The sequence below is a fragment of the Limulus polyphemus genome, unplaced genomic scaffold (genome assembly GCF_000517525.1).
Source record: "Limulus polyphemus unplaced genomic scaffold, Limulus_polyphemus-2.1.2 Scaffold598, whole genome shotgun sequence".
NCBI classification, from domain to species: domain Eukaryota; kingdom Metazoa; phylum Arthropoda; class Merostomata; order Xiphosura; family Limulidae; genus Limulus; species Limulus polyphemus.
In genome coordinates, this window is record NW_013666208.1 from 225,302 (window position 1) to 246,160 (window position 20,859).

The 20,859-nt window shown below is 32.1% G+C and overlaps 1 protein-coding gene across 2 annotated transcripts in view; it reads left to right on the top strand.

Annotated features, from left to right (window-relative positions):
- The window catches only part of LOC106459367 (WD repeat and SOCS box-containing protein 1-like), a 45,417-nt gene extending 27,211 nt beyond the window's left edge, over positions 1–18,206 (top strand). The window contains exons 5-11 of one of the 2 annotated variants that reach the window (XR_002610564.1): positions 2,452–2,675; positions 4,598–4,830; positions 5,348–5,520; positions 9,085–9,198; positions 9,453–9,563; positions 17,456–17,771; positions 17,921–18,206. Coding sequence is in view for 1 of the 2 variants with exons in the window: in XM_022385840.1 (XP_022241548.1) it covers positions 2,452–2,675; positions 4,598–4,830; positions 5,348–5,520; positions 9,085–9,198; positions 9,453–9,563; positions 17,456–17,621 (1,021 nt within the window). In the remaining variant the exon portion in view is untranslated. Of the gene's footprint in view, positions 1–2,451; positions 2,676–4,597; positions 4,831–5,347; positions 5,521–9,084; positions 9,199–9,452; positions 9,564–17,455 lie in introns of both variants that reach the window. The other variant, XM_022385840.1, reaches the window with a different exon arrangement.
- Positions 18,207–20,859: the final 2,653 nt, after the last annotated feature.

A 20,859-nucleotide genomic window follows, 5' to 3' on the forward strand; every position in this document is an offset into this window, starting at 1 on the left:
CATGCGCATCTGTTATTAGGCAAGCTAGCGAAAAACCATATAGAAAAGAATATGTGACCACCATAGATCCAAGAGGAAAGAACCTAGAAACCTGATATTTTGCACCCATACTAAGTTGACCCTGAGGGTGTACACCTGGATGTTATTACTTATCCACATGCATATGCATCTTTTTTATGAGGCAAGCTAGCGAAAAACAACATAGAAAAGAATATGTGACCACCATAGCACCAAGAGGAAAGAAACTAGAAACCTGATATTTTGCACCCATACTAAGTTGACCCTGAGGGTGTACACCTGGATGTTATTACTTATCCACATGCATATGCATCTTTTTTATGAGGCAAGCTAGCGAAAAACAACATAGAAAAGAATATGTGACCACCATAGCTCCAAGAGGAAAGAAACTAGAAATCTGAAATTTTGCTCCATGTGGACCCTGAGGGTTTGCACCAGTGTATTATTCATTATCTTGTCCATGTACGTGCACAGGCCTGCCAACAGGGGGGTGGGCAACTGCCCAGTGGGCCGGGCAAATGAAACCTAGTTATGCTGTAAAGCCCGCAAAGCATCTTTAGGCTATATCTTCATTTAATGATAAAAACCATAGTTTTTGGCTTTTCTTTGCATGTAGACGCTTGATACATTAGGAATGACTGAAATAATAATTTGAGTAATAATTAATATGTATTTGTTACTTTATTAACGTTTTTACACTTATACTGTGAGGTAAAAACAGCTGCTGCTATGATTTGGTCTGGTTTATGAACTCGATGCTGTCCTAATTTAGGATCTTCTTCTTAATAAATTCTTGAAAATGTTAAAAAAGAGAGAGAGAAAGGGGGCCCGGTGAGGATGTTTGCCCAGGGGCTTGTGCTGGCTCTCGACGTTCCTGTACGTGCACATCTTTTTAATGAGGCAAGCTAGTGAAAAACCACATAGAAAAGAAGTGGTTCCTTATATTACAAATAGAAATCACAGACAGACATGGGAACAAAGCTAGTACTTAATGTGCTGCAGATGTAACAATGACGGTCTAGAAATATGATTAGTACAAAAGTTGATATTTACTCTTACAATATTAAGTATTCACTAATTCATTCAGCAAGCATGAATACTATGCCATTTAATTTGAATATGAATACTTTAATTTTCCCTACCAAAGTATTCAAATACAAGTACAAATACTCCCAAAGCTGTGTTCAAATGCATTCAAATATGAATATCGCATGTCTGCTATGTACATATCTGCTACAAAATAGTTATTTTATACTAATGCAGGTATCAAGGTGGATCTCTTATGTTAATGAAGCTATATAGCCTCGTAGGTTAATTTTTCTCATTCACTAGTGTGGAATAAATTGAAATGTCAAAGCTGGATAAACCTCAAATTTTCTTGTTAGAATGAATTATACCAAAGTTATATAGAAGATGTTAAACAACATGCTAATTTTTGTCATTCTGAATTTCTAAAACTTTTTCTTTTTAATATCAAGTTCATTTATCTCACATTTGTCATTTAAGCCTCTGAATATTGTTTTCAACGTATGACTTACAGCTTCTCTAATGAAGGCATGTAGCTTTTCTAAATGCTGATATCTAATATGATTTTGTATAGGTTTTTGAAGGTATCTCTTTTATGGTGAATTGTGACACAAACACATGTGAATAATTAAAATATATGACACAAACATTTCTTTGTTTTTGCTTGTTAGTTGCAGTTTTCTTTTTAATGCAGAACTACTTACTTTTATGCATAAGCTGATCTTCTATTCAAATTTTCTGCTTTTGTTTCGTCTTTCAAATATTAAGAATTGTGATGAAGTGTAATAAAAAATAACACCTATATGATTTATTAATTTTAAGCCGAATCATTTTTCTGTTGATATTTACTTTGAAGGATTACTTTAAAATCTAAGTGTCATTTTCTCTTTCCAAAAGCAAATATTTCTCATACCTTACATACTCTTCAAAAAGATTTTTTAAAGTCTCCTAGGAAATTTCTTTTATCTTCAAATTTGGAAATTAGAAGTTAATTTTGTCATTTCTTTTAAAGTATGAAAATTACAAAATAAAATATTTATAAGTTTTGTGTAATGTTATTTAAAAATACAAATATAAAAGCATTTTCAAATCAGTATCATATTCTCTTAATTTGTATTCTTTAATCAACAGTCAATTAAAAAAAACACAAATATAGCATTTATTGTGTATTCTTCAATTTTATTGACAATTCAGAAGATGCTGAACATAAATCTTTTCTGACATGTTAGAAGGCCTATCATAGTTGAGGCTTGTTTAGGTTAGTTATAAGTATTAAAATTGATATTACATAGTCGACACTGACATTTGAAGTCTACGAGTTTCCAAACTAAGCTGTCTCTTCTGACTGTTGGTGCTTGATGAGGTTAGGCTGGATATTGATATTAAAACCAAGCTCTACTCTTACAGAGCTTCGACAGATGACACTGATGATGAAGGTCATAAGCTTGTACATAAAACTATCACTATTGATTGTGGGTGCCTAGTGAGATCTATTGCTTTTGGGTCAGCCACATCAGAAAAGAAGCACTTAGCTTCTAAAGCCTTCTGGACACACTTCAGTGTTTCGAAGGATCTAGTCCTTGCCACTGGTCTTAACAATGGTCATATTCGCACGTGGGATATATTCACAGGTAAGCTTATGTTACAAAACATGAGCATTCAAGTCATTTATGTTAAACTTAATGTATGTATTTATTGATCAGCAAAAGTAAAGTAAGGTGTATGATAATGTGCAATCACACCATATCTATTGTATGCAGTGCCAATGAGGTCGTTCATCCAATACCAGGGCTCTTCAGGCTGGCTGGGGTACCACAGACATAGTGGTCGCATTGCTATTTTTTATTAGAAGATTATATAAACAACAGTTATGACTTAAACTGGATTAAGTTGAAGTGTAATTTTCATCAATTTTATTTATTTTAACACCATGTACAATAGAGCACCAATTATCTGGACTAATTAGGATCAAGAGTGGTCCAGATAATCGAAAATTGGAATAATTGGACTTTATTGAAAAATTGTATCTTGGACATAACAAAAAAGTTATATCTTGAATATATTTTATAGTATTTCTCTGCAATTTTTTTACCAGATTCATCTTTTTTTTTAACTTGTTCATAATGTTCACTTTGTCACTTAATGAAAGAATCACTCTTTTGCATTTGGTAGACATTTTCCCTCCAACAAAGATTAACTTTGATTTAAAAAAATAAACATACATTTTTAAGAAAACCCAAATCATATCTGTATTCAATGAGGCTAATGTCACAGCTGACGGTTCTGCATAGAGATCTACCATTTGCTACAGAGTACATATGTTTGATTTTCAAAATTTGATCTGGATGATTGATGTTCTACTGTATTATCAATTATCATTTTATTAACTTCACCTCTCATTATATATTCAGAAGAACTAGCAAGCTAACAGGCTAGTTTAGTAAGTCATTTGTAGGATAGTTTATATTGCTTTTGTGTTTTCTGATTGTTTTTTTAATAATTTACACTGTATTTCCCTAATGTATGAATAATGAAATTACTGGGATAATGTTAATGAACAGTGTATTCCTCCTTATGTTGAAACTTGATGGTGCTGCCACATACAAGAATAAGAATCATGTAAAGTAATGAAAAACGTTTTCCTTGTTACGTTAAGCTCTGGAAAGCTATAAATAAGATATTTTAATGTAAATTCTAAAACTTTTAATAATTAGCAGTTTTTAGCTCATTATATAATTTTCAAAATATACTAGTATTTCAAGCTGAAGTTCCAACAACAGCAGTCTAGGTTATAACAGTTTCAAGTATATTATGGTTACAGTTGAGCATACATCAGTATTGATCAGAGCTAGGCAGCCTGTTTTAAGATTCATTCTGGGCACTTGTATGTATTTTGAGTAAAGTTAAGTGTACATATACGTCAATGCTCATTGTACAATTTTAAATGCAATACCTTAAATCAAATGTGGTTCAGATTAGTTTTTATTATTATTATTATTTTGCTATTGTAAGTAAAGTACAGACTGAAAGTTATTGTTTCAAGCATTTTGTAATTAATGACTAAAGTATTGTATGTACACAAATCTAACTGATGAAAGAAAGTCTTAAGCATTTTGGATACTTTACCGAGTCTGTAGTAAAGTTAACATCATAGGTGTAGCGAGCATTAAAGAATGGTGGAGTGGGTTCTTTTTCCTACATAAAGAAATTATTCAAGTAGTTTACCTTGATCAAAATAAAAGAACTTCCAGAACAAAAGTTCCTAAAATTTACCTAAAAGTTCTAAAACAAAGACCCACTTACCTCACTGTAATAAGCTTCTGAGCTGTAAATATCTTGGATGAGCCTCTTCAAGTAAAAAATTAAATACAACTTTATTAAGATCAATGTTTATCCCATAAATTATACATACATATATACATACATGGATATAAATGAGAAACAAAGAACTTTTTTTTAAATTTACCTTTTAAATTTCTTGTGGTGATAGTTTGACTCCAACTCTTTATTTATTCCTTTGAACATTTATTATTATTCTGTTCAATATATTTAGGACATTTAATCCTAGAGCTTATGGACCACAGGAGTGTGGTAACAGATATTGCATTTGCTCCAAATGGTAGTCTACTTTTGGCATCATCATCTCAGGATGCAACAATCAAGTTCTGGGATCTCAGTGATGATGGAAACATGTTCAAAACTCTCAGGATGAATGGGAAGGCTGTGTATTGTTGTGCTTGGTCTCCTGATGCCCATATGTTGGCAACTGTAGGAATGTGTACATCTGTAAGTTGCTCTCTGTATTATTTTGACTGCATGGTGTTTAAATGCAAGAATGCTGACTACTGTAAGAATGGGTAATTTTTTAACTAGAAGGATAAAATAGCCTTTATATGCTCAAATATAAGAGTGTGTATGTCTGTAAATTAGCAATTGGTGAACTTATTAATCAAATGGTAATATTAGCACATTACTGTTTGGTCTTCAAATCTTTCCATGAATTGTGTCTACACTTAAGACTTTTATACATTTATAATTAACTTCGGAGTATTGAGTAAGCGTCTGTGTCAGTTGTAGCCCTATTTGTGAAATTTTTCATTCAACTATAACTGTTCATAGTTACAGGTTTTCTTTTAATCATCTCCCTACATGTAAATTTTTTTATGTGATCTTCAGTGTATCATAAATACTTTTCTGTCAGTCTTTATTCTTTATGTAAATCTTTCATACAGATGCATGTGTATCTGGGTTTTGTATTTCTCAATCTTATTATTATGATAGTAATATTATCACTTCTTTCCAGGTATATGTGTGGGATACTAGTTCCTTCAGTCTGAAACTTCGACTCAGTGGCCATAAATATGATGTTGTTTCCTGTGAATATTCTCCTGATGGCTGTCTCATAGTAACAGTATCATGGGATACACAAGCTATACTTTGGGATGCTTACACTGGAATGAAGCTTAAGTGCTTTGGGTAAGTCACCAGTAAATTAAGTTTGATGTAAATGTCTATACACTATTTTTTGTTTTTAAAAATTAAATGATAAGTAACAGATAATTTATACTGTTAATCAGTTCTTCATTATATTGTCTGCTTTCATAATCTTGCTATAAAGTACATCTATTTCTAATGCAGTTTTGGCACATTAGATTGTCATGTTTTTGGAACATCTGTTACAAGATTTAATGTTGACTATAGCTAGAGATTTTCTTTGGGTCTGTAGAGAGGTTTTAACATCATCCAACTCAAAACTCCGGGCTGTTTTAATCCTAATTGATTTGTAGGCTCTTATGTGGATAATTATTTCATTCTAAACTGTTGTTGTTGCTAGGTCAAAAGTTTATACCATTTTTGTTTAGTTTTTATGTGAAAGTGTCTTTATTATATATTCAAAACCTAAGTTAAGTATTAACATGAATCAGGGTTATACTGATGACAAAAATGAAGTGTATAGATATGTGAAATTACAAGGATTTGGTGAAGTAAGATCACTATTGAATCTTGTAATGCAGGATTAAACTTGCATTTTCCTGACCATTTTATTCAGCAGAAAGTGCAATATTTCAGGTTTTGCAAGGTACGAGAATCGCAATGGCCAACACAAAGTATAAACAAGCCCATCTCTGATAATTAAATTTAAGTTTGTTTACTTAATTACTTTTGAAAATTAAGCCAATTACTTCATTTGAAGTTTTTATTAAAAGAGAAATTTTCAGGCCTTTGTCCAACCCAGAACTTAAAAACATTTGCTTTTTTAGGTTACCAGAGCTCATTTTTAATGACATTGATTGATTTCAAGGACTTGTACAAACCCTGAAGTAGGTATAAGTAGATAATCTATAAGCATACATATTTTCTAAGATGTAGTATACTGCTTTTTAGCACAGTGAAATATATATTTAAAGAGTGAGAATAAAGTAAAACATGGTGTTGAACAAATAATCTTGTCAAACTATTGAATGCCATATTACCTTTAAGGGCATCTTACAATCTGTAGTGATATTAATCCTAAAGTTATTTCAAACTAAAATGAAGTGTCACACAAATATTGAACAAGATAAGTTACATTAACAGAGGGAAATTAAGAAGCTACTTACTGAATTAGTGGTAATTTTCTACACCTTTCTGAACCTTCATTTTTTATCTTTGATGCATTAGAAGCTTTACACACTCCACTGTTTTAAGAAAAGATTTGCTACTGGCTTACAGAACAAATATGTGCTAAACATATGTGAAAAAATTCATTAGCATTGTGTGGTTTGCCACTTTGTTTCCTTGTTTTGTAGTGGCTTGAACTATTCTTTAACTTTGCATTTAAAAATGTTAGTCAGAAGTTAAATATTTCTGTATACGTCTATACATTGAAAGTATTCCATTCTATAACTGTTCATAGTTACAGGTTTTCTTTATTTTTAATATTTCAACTTGGATGTTTGTTTGCTAGAGAGAGCATATCATTACATCCTGATGATGCAAGATCTATTAATTTCATGAAAATTAAGGCCTCAGTAGAATCTGGAAGCATCTTGTATTACATAGAAAATTTGATTGTGTATAAATATCATCACTTCATTCAGTCTATAAAAATTGTTTAAATGTAAGACTAAAGAATAGCCCAAGATGTTACAAAAAAAGGAAATTATGTCTACAAATAAATATGCTATGCTTATGAACTTACCATACTGGCCCAATTATAGGGTGATCTTGTATATAAGGTGACCCACATTTTCAGAAACCATGGGAAAGAAAAAAAAAATTGTCATAGCAACCTTTGATTAGGTCTGCGAAATGCCTTTCTTGTAGAATGTGCATTAAGAAGTTCAGTCTTTTGTTTCCACCAACAAATCAGTATTTTCAGTTACACCAAATTTTCTAGTAATAGTACAATTGTTTGTTTTTCTGCCTCATGCACCACCATAATTTTAAGATCTTCATCATAACTCCATCGTAATCCTTTGTTAATTTGACACTTTTTTGTTCCCTGTCTTTTGTCTTTCAATGTGGTCACTCATTCTTGCACAAGGATCAATCACTAAAATGAGACTAACAGGCAACAATTATTATAAACAATTATATTATCAATACTGTAGCTGAACAGCCTATAGGTGGATTAGTTGCAAGAATTAACGATGACCTTGAGCAAACATCTGGAGCACATGCGTAGACAGATTCTATCTGGACATTCAGGAATGCAACAGGATAGAGTAGGGTGAAAGGGCATGTGGTCAGCTGTGATTAAAAGGAGAATATGAATTTTGCAGCCTAATATTAATCAAAAACATTGCCTTATAATTAGGCCAATAAGGTACTATATTTTTATTCCAGGAAAGTGATCATAATTCGTTCTGTGATTTTAGTTATCTGGTACATTCAGTTTGTTTGTTTGTAGCTTTTTTTTTAATGGCTTCCATGTTAAGTACAAACATTGAATTACTATTACAGCTTGGGACACAATTAGCACCCTAGTTGAGCTTTTTCATTTTGTAAAGAGAAAATCACTTGGAATGATTACTAGGGTTACCACATTTTCAGTGTGAAAAACTGGGGCTTTTTTCCCCCCATACAGTGACACTGTAGCAGTTCTGAAACAGTTTCACTTACGATAACACACTTTTTACCACTTGCTAAATAATGTGATGTTTGTTGCATCACATCTTAGAACCATAGAGAAACAAAACTTGTTAAGAGCTAGTTAAAGAAATAATGAATAAAAAAAACATGTTTAAGTTACATTGAACCTACTCAAAAGAAAAATGTTGCTTTTTCATTTCTTTTTTTATGGCTGGGCAAGTTTTCAAATCTCAATTCCTGCAGCTGGTCAATGACGGGTAAGGTTAAGAAAACATAAAAGATAAAGAGTGACCACTGTACTATACGATGTCTTTGTCTGGTGATTCTCCAAGTAAAACATAAAGAAGCCGTGTATGATGTCAAACCGCACATATCAATCTTACACTAAGGTACATAGAAACTGTGACAATTTAGTACTTTTACTGTTTGTGATTAGGAAAAAAAAATGCTAAAAAACTGGGATGATTCTAGTGTTATTGGGATGTTTGTTAACCCTGGTGATTACATATCCTTGCTGTACAAGAAATCTCCTGTCTTCTTGGAAGGAAGTCCAGGTTGTATTACATGAAGTGGGGTTACACAGGCTCAGCCAATATGATTAGTTACCACTTAGAAAAAAAAGCATATAGAGGAGACTTAACTTTACAAACTAGTCTAAAGCTATTTGCTTATAGTTTACTTATGTAAGAATATGTTCAATATTGTTGTTCTATGTTAAGTTGGTTGAGTTGTAAAAGAAATTAAGCATATATTTCATAAAAATTACATCCAGAATAAGAACTTTGTTAAACTAAATCTATATTTTATTCTGAAAGCAGAATTTATTTTAAGGCTTAAAATATTCTTAAAATATATTTGTAAACTTGTTATAAAAGTATAGCTGGAATATAGATTTGGATTCCCACTTATGCCATAAATAAGAAAGTCTTCAGTTATTTATCTAATATAATTTTTCCCTCCCCATAGTCATCTATTTCCACCTCCGAGACTTATCTATGCATCAGGAGCTAATGGAACGTGGGTACGGGGAGTATCCTTCTCTCCTGATGGAGCTCATATATCAACAGTTGCAGATGATGGGTGAGAAGCTGTTGCCATAGTTACCAGAGTAAACACAAAAACCGTTTTGATAGCTATTTGAATTTCTACACTTGTAAACTTTATTTTATTTACAATAGACACTTGGTTACACAGGTTTATGTTTTCAATATTGTTTTGTTTTATATTTAAACATACGATAAAAATACGTTACTGTAGTTCTGAGAAGCTTGTAAATTGTAAAACATAGAGAGATCTACTACTAAGTTAACATTTTTATTGGATTTGTTTCTCAGTTACATGCGAATCTGGGACATTTTATATGAAGATGATCCTGTAGCTGTAGGGTCTGTGGAGGAAGGTCTTTGCTGTACTTATTCTCCGTCCGGTCGGGTCTTGGCTGTAGGGTAGGTAAAAATTAGTAATCTGTTTATTGGAATTTAGTTATTGATTTCTTTTCTTCAATAAAATGTAAATTTCAGCAAAGAAAAGATGACATAGAGGCCTAATCTATTCTTTGATTCACTACTCCTGTTGCAGTAGACTAGTTTCCTTGAATTCATAGATCATCAGTATTGCTTGGAAGAGCAAATCAAGTAAATAAAGTAGGCCTCATACAGTAGTGAAATCAAAACCATAACATTGTTTATTGGAATGTTATGCTATATTTTCTCACACCATAATGAAGTTCTGAGGTAACACTTCTGATGCTTTTCTTTCCATTTTTTGTTTAAGATCTTTTAAGAAACACTTGCAAGCTGAGTTTTCTATAGGCTCCATGCTGAGTACACAGTCAGACCTGTATTTTGTGAAAAGAGGAGAGACTGTAATGCAGTAGCACAGCCCTCGCAGAGAGCTCTTCTTGTACTTTACTCTGCACAATTTTGATTGGTCATTGGGAAGGTTGTTGAATCCTGTTTTGTTAAGATTTTATTTCTTCCAAATTCTCCTGAATTTATAGCTTATATTAGATACAAAATATAAGGAGATGGTGGTTAAAAGTTCTTCCAAGAGTATCGGTGAAAAGGCCTTAGGTTTTAGTTCATTAAAACTCACTCCTAAGAAACAAAAACATTTAGTTTACACTGTAGCATCCCATGCAGCTGTGGTGAAATCTACACTTAAGAAACAGGAAGAACTATCAATCAGAGACTAAAAAAACATGCAAATACAGCTAGGCTCCAACACCCAGAAAAGTCCACCATAGCTCAATACTGTTACAACACAAGACATTTCAGTGGGACAAGTTCATGATTTTACATATGCAATGATGGAATTTTGAAAAAGAAACTCTCAGAATAAGGATTAATAAACCAAGAACAGAACTCAATGGCTAATCACAGTTCTCAACATTTAAATAGCTCTTTGCAAAGGCAATGCAATGTCTATCTCTAATCAAAAACACCTAAGATGTGAAAAAAAAAGGTGTGGCAAAAAAAAGGATTGAGTGTGTGACTTAAAAGAATGAAATCAAAATTGGCGGCCAAACTGGTAGTTACACTTATAGCATTGATAAGAATTTTACAGCAAATATTCATTCATTAGTTAGTTGCTCTTTCTTCCTTCATTATCCCCCAATGGTGTAGCAACAAGCTGTGTCACAGATTCTACCTGTGAAATATATATTAAAAAAAAAACAATCACTTGATAGATCAGTACCATATCATTAGTATTGATAGAAATTTATACAAATGTTGTTTATTGTGAAAACCAGATTCTCGTGAAAACCCAATTATTCATGTAATAGTAGGCCTATACATAAACATAAAGTAAGGCTTAACTGAAACACTACTTAGTAAATTTCATTTTGCTTTTGACTACAACTCGATGTTGTAAGTCTTCTGAATTAAACTATTTTGCTGTTATGTCACAAAAATTATCTAAAAAACAAACCTTTCTAATAAACCAACATGAATATTGAGCATTCAACATAAACACCATCACTACCTAAAAAAAAGGCATATTCCCTCTGACATTGTTAAGAATGCTTTCATGCTCCTTTTTTAATTAATAATTTTAAACTTTCTACAAACTCTGTATGGATGTTAGGAAGCATATCTTGTCAGTACATACCTTTGGATGGTGAAGCATTTTAGAAATTTAAAATTGCTGATTCAAGAATGCTGGAGAGTTGAGATCTTCTCATTCAAACTTGGTGTAATTAAGCTATTTGTGTCACTCCTCAAGTTTCACACTTATCCAAATTACAATAGATATATCAAATTACATGGACTACATGGATAAAATGTCATGTTATTACGTAGTTACTATGTAGTGGTACAATGTTCTGAACTTGTGTTATTACTATGTATATGCTACATATTTTCAGACATTATCAAACCACTATTATGTCACTATGTAGTAAATACGCAGTGTGTATTCTGGGCTAAGGATCGCAATTATATTAATCGGAATATATGGTGGTAGTTTTTCCTCCCTATAACAGTATTAATAACTTCCTTTATAGTAATGCCATGGAATCTAGATTAATAGCTTCTTGTCATCATCCGCATGTACTCTGTACAGCTGTATCAAGCATCATTATTTACTCTAATTGCATAAACTAATATCACATGATGCTAAACACTCTTTAATTAGGACAATTTCATATAAATGAGCAAATTTGTGCTTAAAAGTTAACAATGAATAATGATTAATAAACGTCCTCATGTATGATTCTTTTGAAAACTTGAGCTAGAAAGTGATAAACTAGTTTGCTTGGCCTAACCAATACCTATGTATCTGCACGTCCTTTCACCATATAGTTTTGTGGCTCTAAGTCAGTTGTTTTTAACTGGAAGGACAAAAAACAGTCCACTTTTACTCTTTGGTAAAGCTGTAGTAAAAATTTCAGCACAATAGCTCACATGACTTTTTGCAAAAAATTTTAGTCAAATTTGAGTGCTTTTTGTTAAATAATTATACATGTGGCTTATATTTAGACCAAATTTGACAACTAACTGTAAGCTATAAAGATTTATCTGAGTACCAAGTTTGAGAAAAAATCCATAAAAGTTAAGTAAAATTGAAGATTTTATATCTCGTATATTTCTTAATGGATTGCCTTGAAATTGGTATGTGAAGTAAGGTTCCAGTAGAGCATATCCACTGAAAATGTGCGATAGTTGAGATTACCACAGTCCGAGCTACAGAAAGTATAAAATTGCTAAACTATCACTCTTGTTAACAAAACACAGTGTGTCCTGCAGGTTGTTTTGGCCACACGACACACAACCATGAGTCTTGATAATTTGTCCTTTTTTCACAAAATATAGGCCTAACTAAGGACTCATCATAGAGCCCAAAAAACCTCAAAAAGAGAAAAAACAGTGATCAAGGTCCATTGAAAATCAGTCCACATGTTGAACATTGCCTGAATCCATTTTAAAAGAAGAAACACTTACATTTTGCCCTAAATACTTGTTAAACTGAATGGATTAAGAGTCTGTGTTACTAAACCCATCAGTTAAAATAATTCAAAATGAGCAAGTTCTTTCAAAGTTAGAGTACTAGGTATATTTGTTTAACCTAGAATTATCATTGAAGTTCATATGGATTTTGTTGCTTTTTGAAACAATATTTTAAATTATTTGTACATCAATTTCCTTGTTGGTCCATAACTGTTGATTACAGGGACCCTAATAACATACAAGTTACAATAGAATGTAAACAAAAATACCATTAATACTAATTAATTACTTCTTGTGTTTCCTATGTATTTTGAATAGAAAATGAAGAATTTCATCCAAATTTCTTGGTCATATTTTTATCACAGAATGTTGTAACAGTTTAAAAAAGGAATTACTGAATATGATGCAATATGTGGACACTATCAGCATGAACAATATGAAAACAAGTCTGTAACTTGAGGGTTTAGTGATACATTTCATGCCACAGTTAGATTAAATGATTTTACTGTTCTGATATTTTGGAGAGATTGACAAGATATAATGAAAGTTTTATCTTTAGTTTTTGTCCAAGAAAACTGGTGAACTGTTCAATCAACATTGCATAAACATGAAAAACTAGTTGGTTATTGTTTCATTTCAGGCTAAGAACAATAGCTGTTCAGGATCAGAGTTAGGATAAAACAGATGCAGTGGTCATCTGTAGTTACAGATATCAGTCTTGTTACTCTGGTAATATGAAATGCCAATTATAACAGTGTTTAAATGAACAAAACTCTGTTTTCAATAAATTTAGCATATAAGTCAAAGTGCACACATTCTGTAATAGTCCACTTCATCTAACGATATTTGATTTATCACTTCAGCTCGTAGTGAACTGGAGCTAAGGATAAAGAAAGCTGTTCAACTCTCATCAAGGATTTAAGAGTTTCACTCAATAAAATGTAAAATATAAAAAATGGCTTCTCAAACTATGTATAAGCCTTTGGCAAAGAACAAAATATAAGACTTTATTATATCTTGTAAAACTTAATCACTGTTGTATTTTTGGAGGGACTGCAGTTAGTTGCATTAGGTTGTTGGCCATAACATATTATGAATACTTATCAGCAATGCTAACATAATTCTCCATTTTGCTTAAGCTGCTGTTAATTATGCGAATAGTGTTCAGTTGGTCTTAGGTAATTTTTATCGTTTAAAAAAATCAACCTTGTTTTATATAATCACAGCAAAAAAATACATGATACATATATGTTTGACATTGGCTATTTCATATATGTGGATCATACGGTATTCATGTTCAGCTTATAATATACATATGTGATACTTATATGGATAATGTATTCATTATGTTCACCAGTAACATCAAGTATGATTTTTGCACTACTCTGCCATGTGGCAGTGTAATAATATTTTAGTGTTTACACATACTGTTTACATTTTAAAATGCATGCCATTAATCTTATACATTATTTTGTAGATTTTAGCTAATTTAGTTGAGGTTAGACCTTGCCTTTGATATTACCTGAAATTTTAACTACTCGGACATCATCTAGTTAACATCCAGATTTCCGGGATGTCTTTTCATCGTTCTATTTTAAGATATATGTTTACTCATCTTTATTCTCATGATAAAAAGTTATCTGGATTGCCATCACTTATCCAAATACTTTCCAAAATACTGTATTTTCCTTTGTTGTTACCACTTGCCTACACTCATCACAGCAAAGGACAAGAACAAGTTTTGCTGCTTGAATTTTGGAGTTAGTACAAGAACAAGTTTTGCTGCTTGAATTTTGGAGTTAGTACAAGAACAAGTTTTGCTGCTTGAATTTTGGAGTTAGTACAGTTTGTAATATAGTTTCTCAAAATTCCATAAAGTTAGAAACTTTGATTTAACATACAATGTACTAAATGCTTTTCTATCAAATTTCATAATCTCATAACTGACACATTTACTCACTATTACTGTCTCAGCCTAAAACATGCTCTGTGAAGTAATGGTAGGTTTACCTAATACAAATGTGCACTCAATAAGTAAAACAATTAAATTTTTGGTTTTGTATTAAATCTTAAAATTAATAACCTCAAACTACTTAAAGCACTGTTCTTGTTTAATATTTACACGTCAAAGAATAAATGCTTTCAGTGTAAAATTACCCTGATATGAATATTTATTATAAGCTTTTTTTTTTGTTTAACCCTTCAACTGCGGTTGACATCATATGATGCTAGTGAAGGCAACTGCGGTTGACATCATATGATGCTAGTGAAGGCAACTGCGGTTGACATCGTATGATACAAGCATTTTGAGCACCACATTTTGAATGATGCACCTTAAAAATTCGTGAATCTTTGTGCATGGTATGGTAGGTAGATTTACACAAGCTGCAAATGAAGGGTTAAATTGAAACTAGTCTACAAATTATAAAAATAAACATTTAGAATATTTTTATATATCTATTAATAGACTTAAAATGCACTTCTTATGATATTTATCCTAAAATATAAACAATTTCTACAGTTTGTAGAATGGACATGTATGTTTGTTTTTGCATGAATTGAACGTAGCATATTCAAGTAATAAAATACACTTTTTTTTTTTTGTACAATCATATATGTCTTGACTTGCATATCAAGTGGAACTTATACATATGTATACATGTTTTTTTATACGGACATATATATTCATTCCATGTGGGTTTCCTGTCCTTCTATCATCCTTTCCTTTGCAGTGAAGACCTCAAGGTGGAGAAGTCATCACATATATGATGGTGAAAGTGTTCTATGCCTAATGTTGCTTCACCCTCTCAACTGGTGAAAGTGCCCTCAGCCTCTTTGTGCTGAAGTCGGTGGGCAGCGAGGTTTGTCTCTCGGCATGCACTGGGAACAAACTAATGCTTTTTGTTTTCTGTGATCAATTCCTCATCTAGCTTTTTTTTTCTTATCTCTGATATGGCAATTAATATAGTAGAAATAGTAGTGATATTAAATTTACGTAAATTATTCCCACATACTAGAATAGGCAATGTTTGTTTATATTCTACTTTGATTAAATTAACAAAAAATGCTTAACAGTAGGTTTGCTAACACCTCCTGAAGAATAGAGATGTGCTGATTAGTGAGCTTACTAGCCATCAAACATATGTCTAAGTGTTCAATCAGTTATTAAAATATTTAATAATGTACGAAATTTGGATCCTTTCTTGACTGAAATTGAAAAAGAATAATACAGACCAAAATTATTTTTATGCTTCCCACTTATTATTATTTCATGTCGGTCTTCTACAAGTCATAGGAATAACTTCCCACACTTTCTGAAAGTAACCGCTAGTGTTGTTTTTACCTTTGAAACTAGATTAGTATTTTTGTTTTCCAATTTCTTGTAGCCAAATTCATGAAACAGCAACTGATGTACATTATGAAGGAATCAGTTGCAGTTAAAAACACTAAGGTGGGCAGCACCCCAGGCTACACTGGCCAATCACATCATAGTCCTTTTAAAACATTCTAGAATTTCTTGCATCTTTCTGACATACAATTAAAGTACATTTTGTCTAAGACAATGAGCAGTCAGGATACCATGCATATCCATATACTTTTATTTCTGTAACTAATTGTTTTGTAACTGAGTGTTATATGTCTGAGCTTGAAAATGGTTGGAAACTGTAATTGTGAAGGAAAAGCATATCACTCCAAAGACATTTCCATTAAGGAAATTATGTCTTGTGACACTACTAAAGAGACTGAATGTAATTGTTGTTTACCTTCTTAAATAGTGCATGAGTATTTCTTGTCAAAATACCATCCTGTTAGGCCTAGGGTGCTGGGTGGAGTTTACAATTCCAAACTAAGTGAGTTATTATCTAGTCATCTCAAAGACCACTGTTAAAGGCTTCAAACTAGAGTGTAGGAACATACAAATCTGCTGAGTGACAATGTGTATAAAAAAAAGCATGTGATGCTTATGTGCAATGTAAAAGTAAGGATTGATCAGTTTAGGATTACGACAAGAAGTGAATATGAAAGAAGTTTGCAGAAGTCTGTGCATCAAAGGAAATTTGTTAATTAAATGGCTATAACCCCAAATTAATAAAGTAGAATCATCCCCAACATTGTTATAGAGCCTGTCGGCTGTTGCTCACAAATGCTATAAAAACTTCATTTTTTTAAATCTTCAACAAAATCATGTCTTGTCATGTCGGGAATTGAACCCAGATCTCCTAACCACCAGACCACGTGGTTTTACTAAATTGCCATGTCTAGAAACATAAATGAGCTTTAGTGAACAGGTGTGTAGTTCATTTGGTAGTTTCTGGATGTAAAACCTTGGAATGTGTTTGTCTAAAATTTTAAACATTAATTATAATTGAAATTATTTACATGAAAAATATGATTGCCTGGAATAATCACAGATTAGTTTCAAGGGCCACAAAAATGAAAAGATCTATTCAAAATGTAGAATAAATAATGTTAATCAGAATTAGTTTAAATGTAAAACCCAATTTTGATGAACTAGTTATACAGTAACTGTACTGAGCTTAATGAAAGGTACAAACTGCAGCTTTACTGGAAAATTGTTTTTCTTGAAATCTAATATATTATGACTTACTACAAATCAAAATGAAAACTCCACAAGTTTTGGTTTCTTTACAGTTTGAATTTGATAGTATATCTAGTGTTGATATTAGTGATTATAGATGTTTCAAAACAAGAAAGGATAAAAAGATAAGATGATGGGTTAGAGAGTATATACCTATAGTTAGAAACTTGTAGAAATGCTTAAGCTCCATAATGTTGAAATGAACTGCTGTAGTGTAAACATGAATGAAAGTTACAACAGTATTAAGTTTATCCAAGAAGTTTTCCTCCTCTTTTTTTTTTCTCTCCAGGACTCGAGAAGGAAATGTCAGCTTTTGGCAAGCAGCAATGTCAGTCAAGCCACTGCTTTATCTCTGTAGACTGGTAATCCGGCGACAAACTCCTCCGGAGAAAGTTGAGAAACTATTCATTCCAAAGCGGCTCACAAATTACCTGTTGTACAAAGAATTAGTATGACTGCAGCTCAGAGTACCTTCTTTTTTCTTGTTTTACTCCTCCTTCCCCTGGTGGGTAGAGTGGAGTTATAGAAATTATTACAGAATTGTCTATGTGTACACCAAAGCAAGTGTCCTTTAAAGAAGAGGCATCAACTGCACACACCCAAAGGTTAAAAAATATTTTATGGAAAGTTAAATAAGGACACTAGAGACAGTTCAGTGAGTTCAATGTACAGAAAGTTTCTTGTTGTAATTGATTAAAAAATATTTGATACTTGTACAGTTTTGTTGATGAATTCTCTTTCTGTTTTATTTTAGAAAGATGATATTCTAATGTCACTCCAGATTTTTGAAGTACATCAAAAGATCTGACTCATGAGGTGACTTCAGAAAGAAAATGGACATTGGTGTCTTGAGTTATGTGCCAAGAATTTAAGTTTACAAGTTTGTTTTAAAAAAAGTGGCAAGAATATTATTACCATATCAATAACTAAAGATTTATTATTTACTTAAATGATTTATTGATTTTAAAGTACTACTTTCTGTTATAAAATCTTACCACTGATGGAAGTTTTGCATTGAAGGATTAAAAGAAATAAAATCTCTTTTGGACAGTTTTTTGCATCTTTTTTGTCGAAAACTAAACATAAAAACGTGATATTATTTCAACATTTTTTGTGTGAATAATCCAGGTTCACATCATAGTTTTAACTATTCCTCTCTACCATTAGTTCACACTTTTATAAGTTTAGTTTAATATGGAGTAGGCTGAAACAGAATATGAATGCCTTTGGTGAGTACATGATAGTTACTTCAAAAGTAAGGATCTTGATCATGTCACAACATTTTATGCATACTTTACATATGACCACACAATCAGTAATTGATTACATAATCAAAGTTTGAATTTATAGATTTACTAAGGTGGAATATATGACTGTTGCTCGGCAAGTGGTGTCTGCTGGTCTGACAGAGTGACTAATGGCTTATCAAAAGACTTGAGCTTAAAAGTGTGTTTGTTTTTTCATAACAATAAAATACAAGTTTTGTTTTTACTTTAAGTAAAGGGTACATCTTTTAGATTTTCCCAAATAATCAGTTTTAAAGAATTTTACTTTGTACTTTTTGAGGTATTAGTTTTGTAAGTTGTAGATTCAATCAATTATGTGTGTAGGGGACAAAATGGCGCATATGAGAAAAGTAGGGTTAAGTGTCGTCTACAGCGAATAAAAAGAACTTAAAGCCCAGGTAAGTACTTTATTTTTTGTTGTTCGTGTGTATTCTTTATTTATTATTATAAAAGTAACTAAAATGTAAAATTAGGAAACTCTTTAGGTTATTAAAAATTAGATTAGATATAATACATAATAATAATATAAGTTTTCATGAGATACGCACGCGAGCAGCTTAGAGTAGCTCGTGGGTAATGTAAATTGTAATTTGATAGCAGAACCAGAGCAGCACGTTCCCAAGTGATTTACAACTTATATTATAATGGCGCGAATATTACTAGTAGTTAGACATCCTTCAAAGGACAATAAAATTTAAGTATAAATAGATATATACTGTTATGACTTAGGATAAACAAATGTAGTATAAGGTTACAATTTGAAGTCATTCTAGAGAGAAAGAAAGGATAATTTAGATTTAATTCTGGTTTTTGTTGTTGATTTTTGGTGGTTAAGGGGTTGTTTAACTTGACCAACCTTGTATAGAATTAGTGTATAAAATAATAAACATAGAATATAAATTTTTACCGAAAAAGACGTTTGAAATGTATTTAGGAGGTTTTAAAGATTACACAAATAACATTTGAGATGAAGAAAAGTATTTTGAATCTTAACATGAAAATCATTTTACACTCCGATTGGTCAAAAAGACATTTGATACATTCACAGACAAATCTTTAGTAGAAATACTTCATTAAAAAGTGATTTTATGTACAAACGGCTTGTAATGTTTACTAAATGTCTGCCAAATTGTATGAAGATACACAATAACACATACTGTATTAAAAGTTATAATATTTAAACTGTATACAAGTAAAAATAGGCGCGTGGTCAGTCATCTTGTCTAGATGGCTAGGCTGAGGGCGCATTCCACAAATCATGAACACTGCCTCCCAGTGGCACAGCGGTATGTCTGCGGACTTACAGCGCTAGAATCCGGGTTTCGATACCCGTGGTGGGCAGAGCACAGATAGCCCATTGTGTAGCTTTGTGCGTAACTTCAAACAAACAAGCATCATGAACAGACTACAACCTAGTGTGAAAATACTGTATGTGCCTTTGGCGGGAATTTCCGAGAAGTGAACACCAACTTTGGCTTTGGTATACCAAACTGAAACATTACAGCACTTTCACTGTGTTGGAGGTCTCGAAGACAACATAAAAGAGAAAGGCATGATTCGCACGATATGCTAAGCAAAGAAGAAAGTGATTCGTAACTAGGGCTGTTTTGATTTGCAAATAGCAAGTGAACCCGGATATTTTGTCCCCTGTATGTGTGTAGAATATTAAGACTTGATAATAAACATTTACCTGACAGGTTTGAGATGTTTATTGCTTGTGAGATTAAATAACACTTAAATAAATAAATACTGAATACGAAATTATGCTTTTCTTCAGCATTTTACGGACGACGTCATCACAAAGATTTATTACAGATGTATAGCAGAGATGGCTGGTATGGGTATTAAAAACTTTAATTAAAATAAAGTACAAGAACAACGTTTCGACCTTCTTAGGTTAACAAAGATAGCCGTCTCTGCTATACATTTTTACTTCAAGTGGATTTCTCGTCATTATTAATCTATTACATATATTTTATCCTGATTATTTATGGTAATCAAAACTACTACAAAATACAAGTAGATGGCGCTACAATATGTAAATCTTTCACCAATTAAAGAACAGCATTCTTTATCAATACAGCGTGTACGCGGGTCTTGTTGAACGCACCAGGTTTATCCAAATCAACCCTCACGTCGCAGAAGTTTCGTTGTTACACCAAGTAGTTAGAACTACGTGTTCATATGCATTTAATTTTTAAATGCCTCTTTGACATGCTTCACGTTTTGGAACTTAAATATCGCTAGTAATTCTTGAGTATTTGACGTCATTGTTTTATATGTGCCAAAATAATGTTTTGGACTTAATAGTGTTACGACAGTGGAAGTCACGTGACACTAGTAACACGTCACGAACTTCTAGAAAAATCATATCCCTTCCTGAAGCCTCGAGTGTTTACTAGATGTA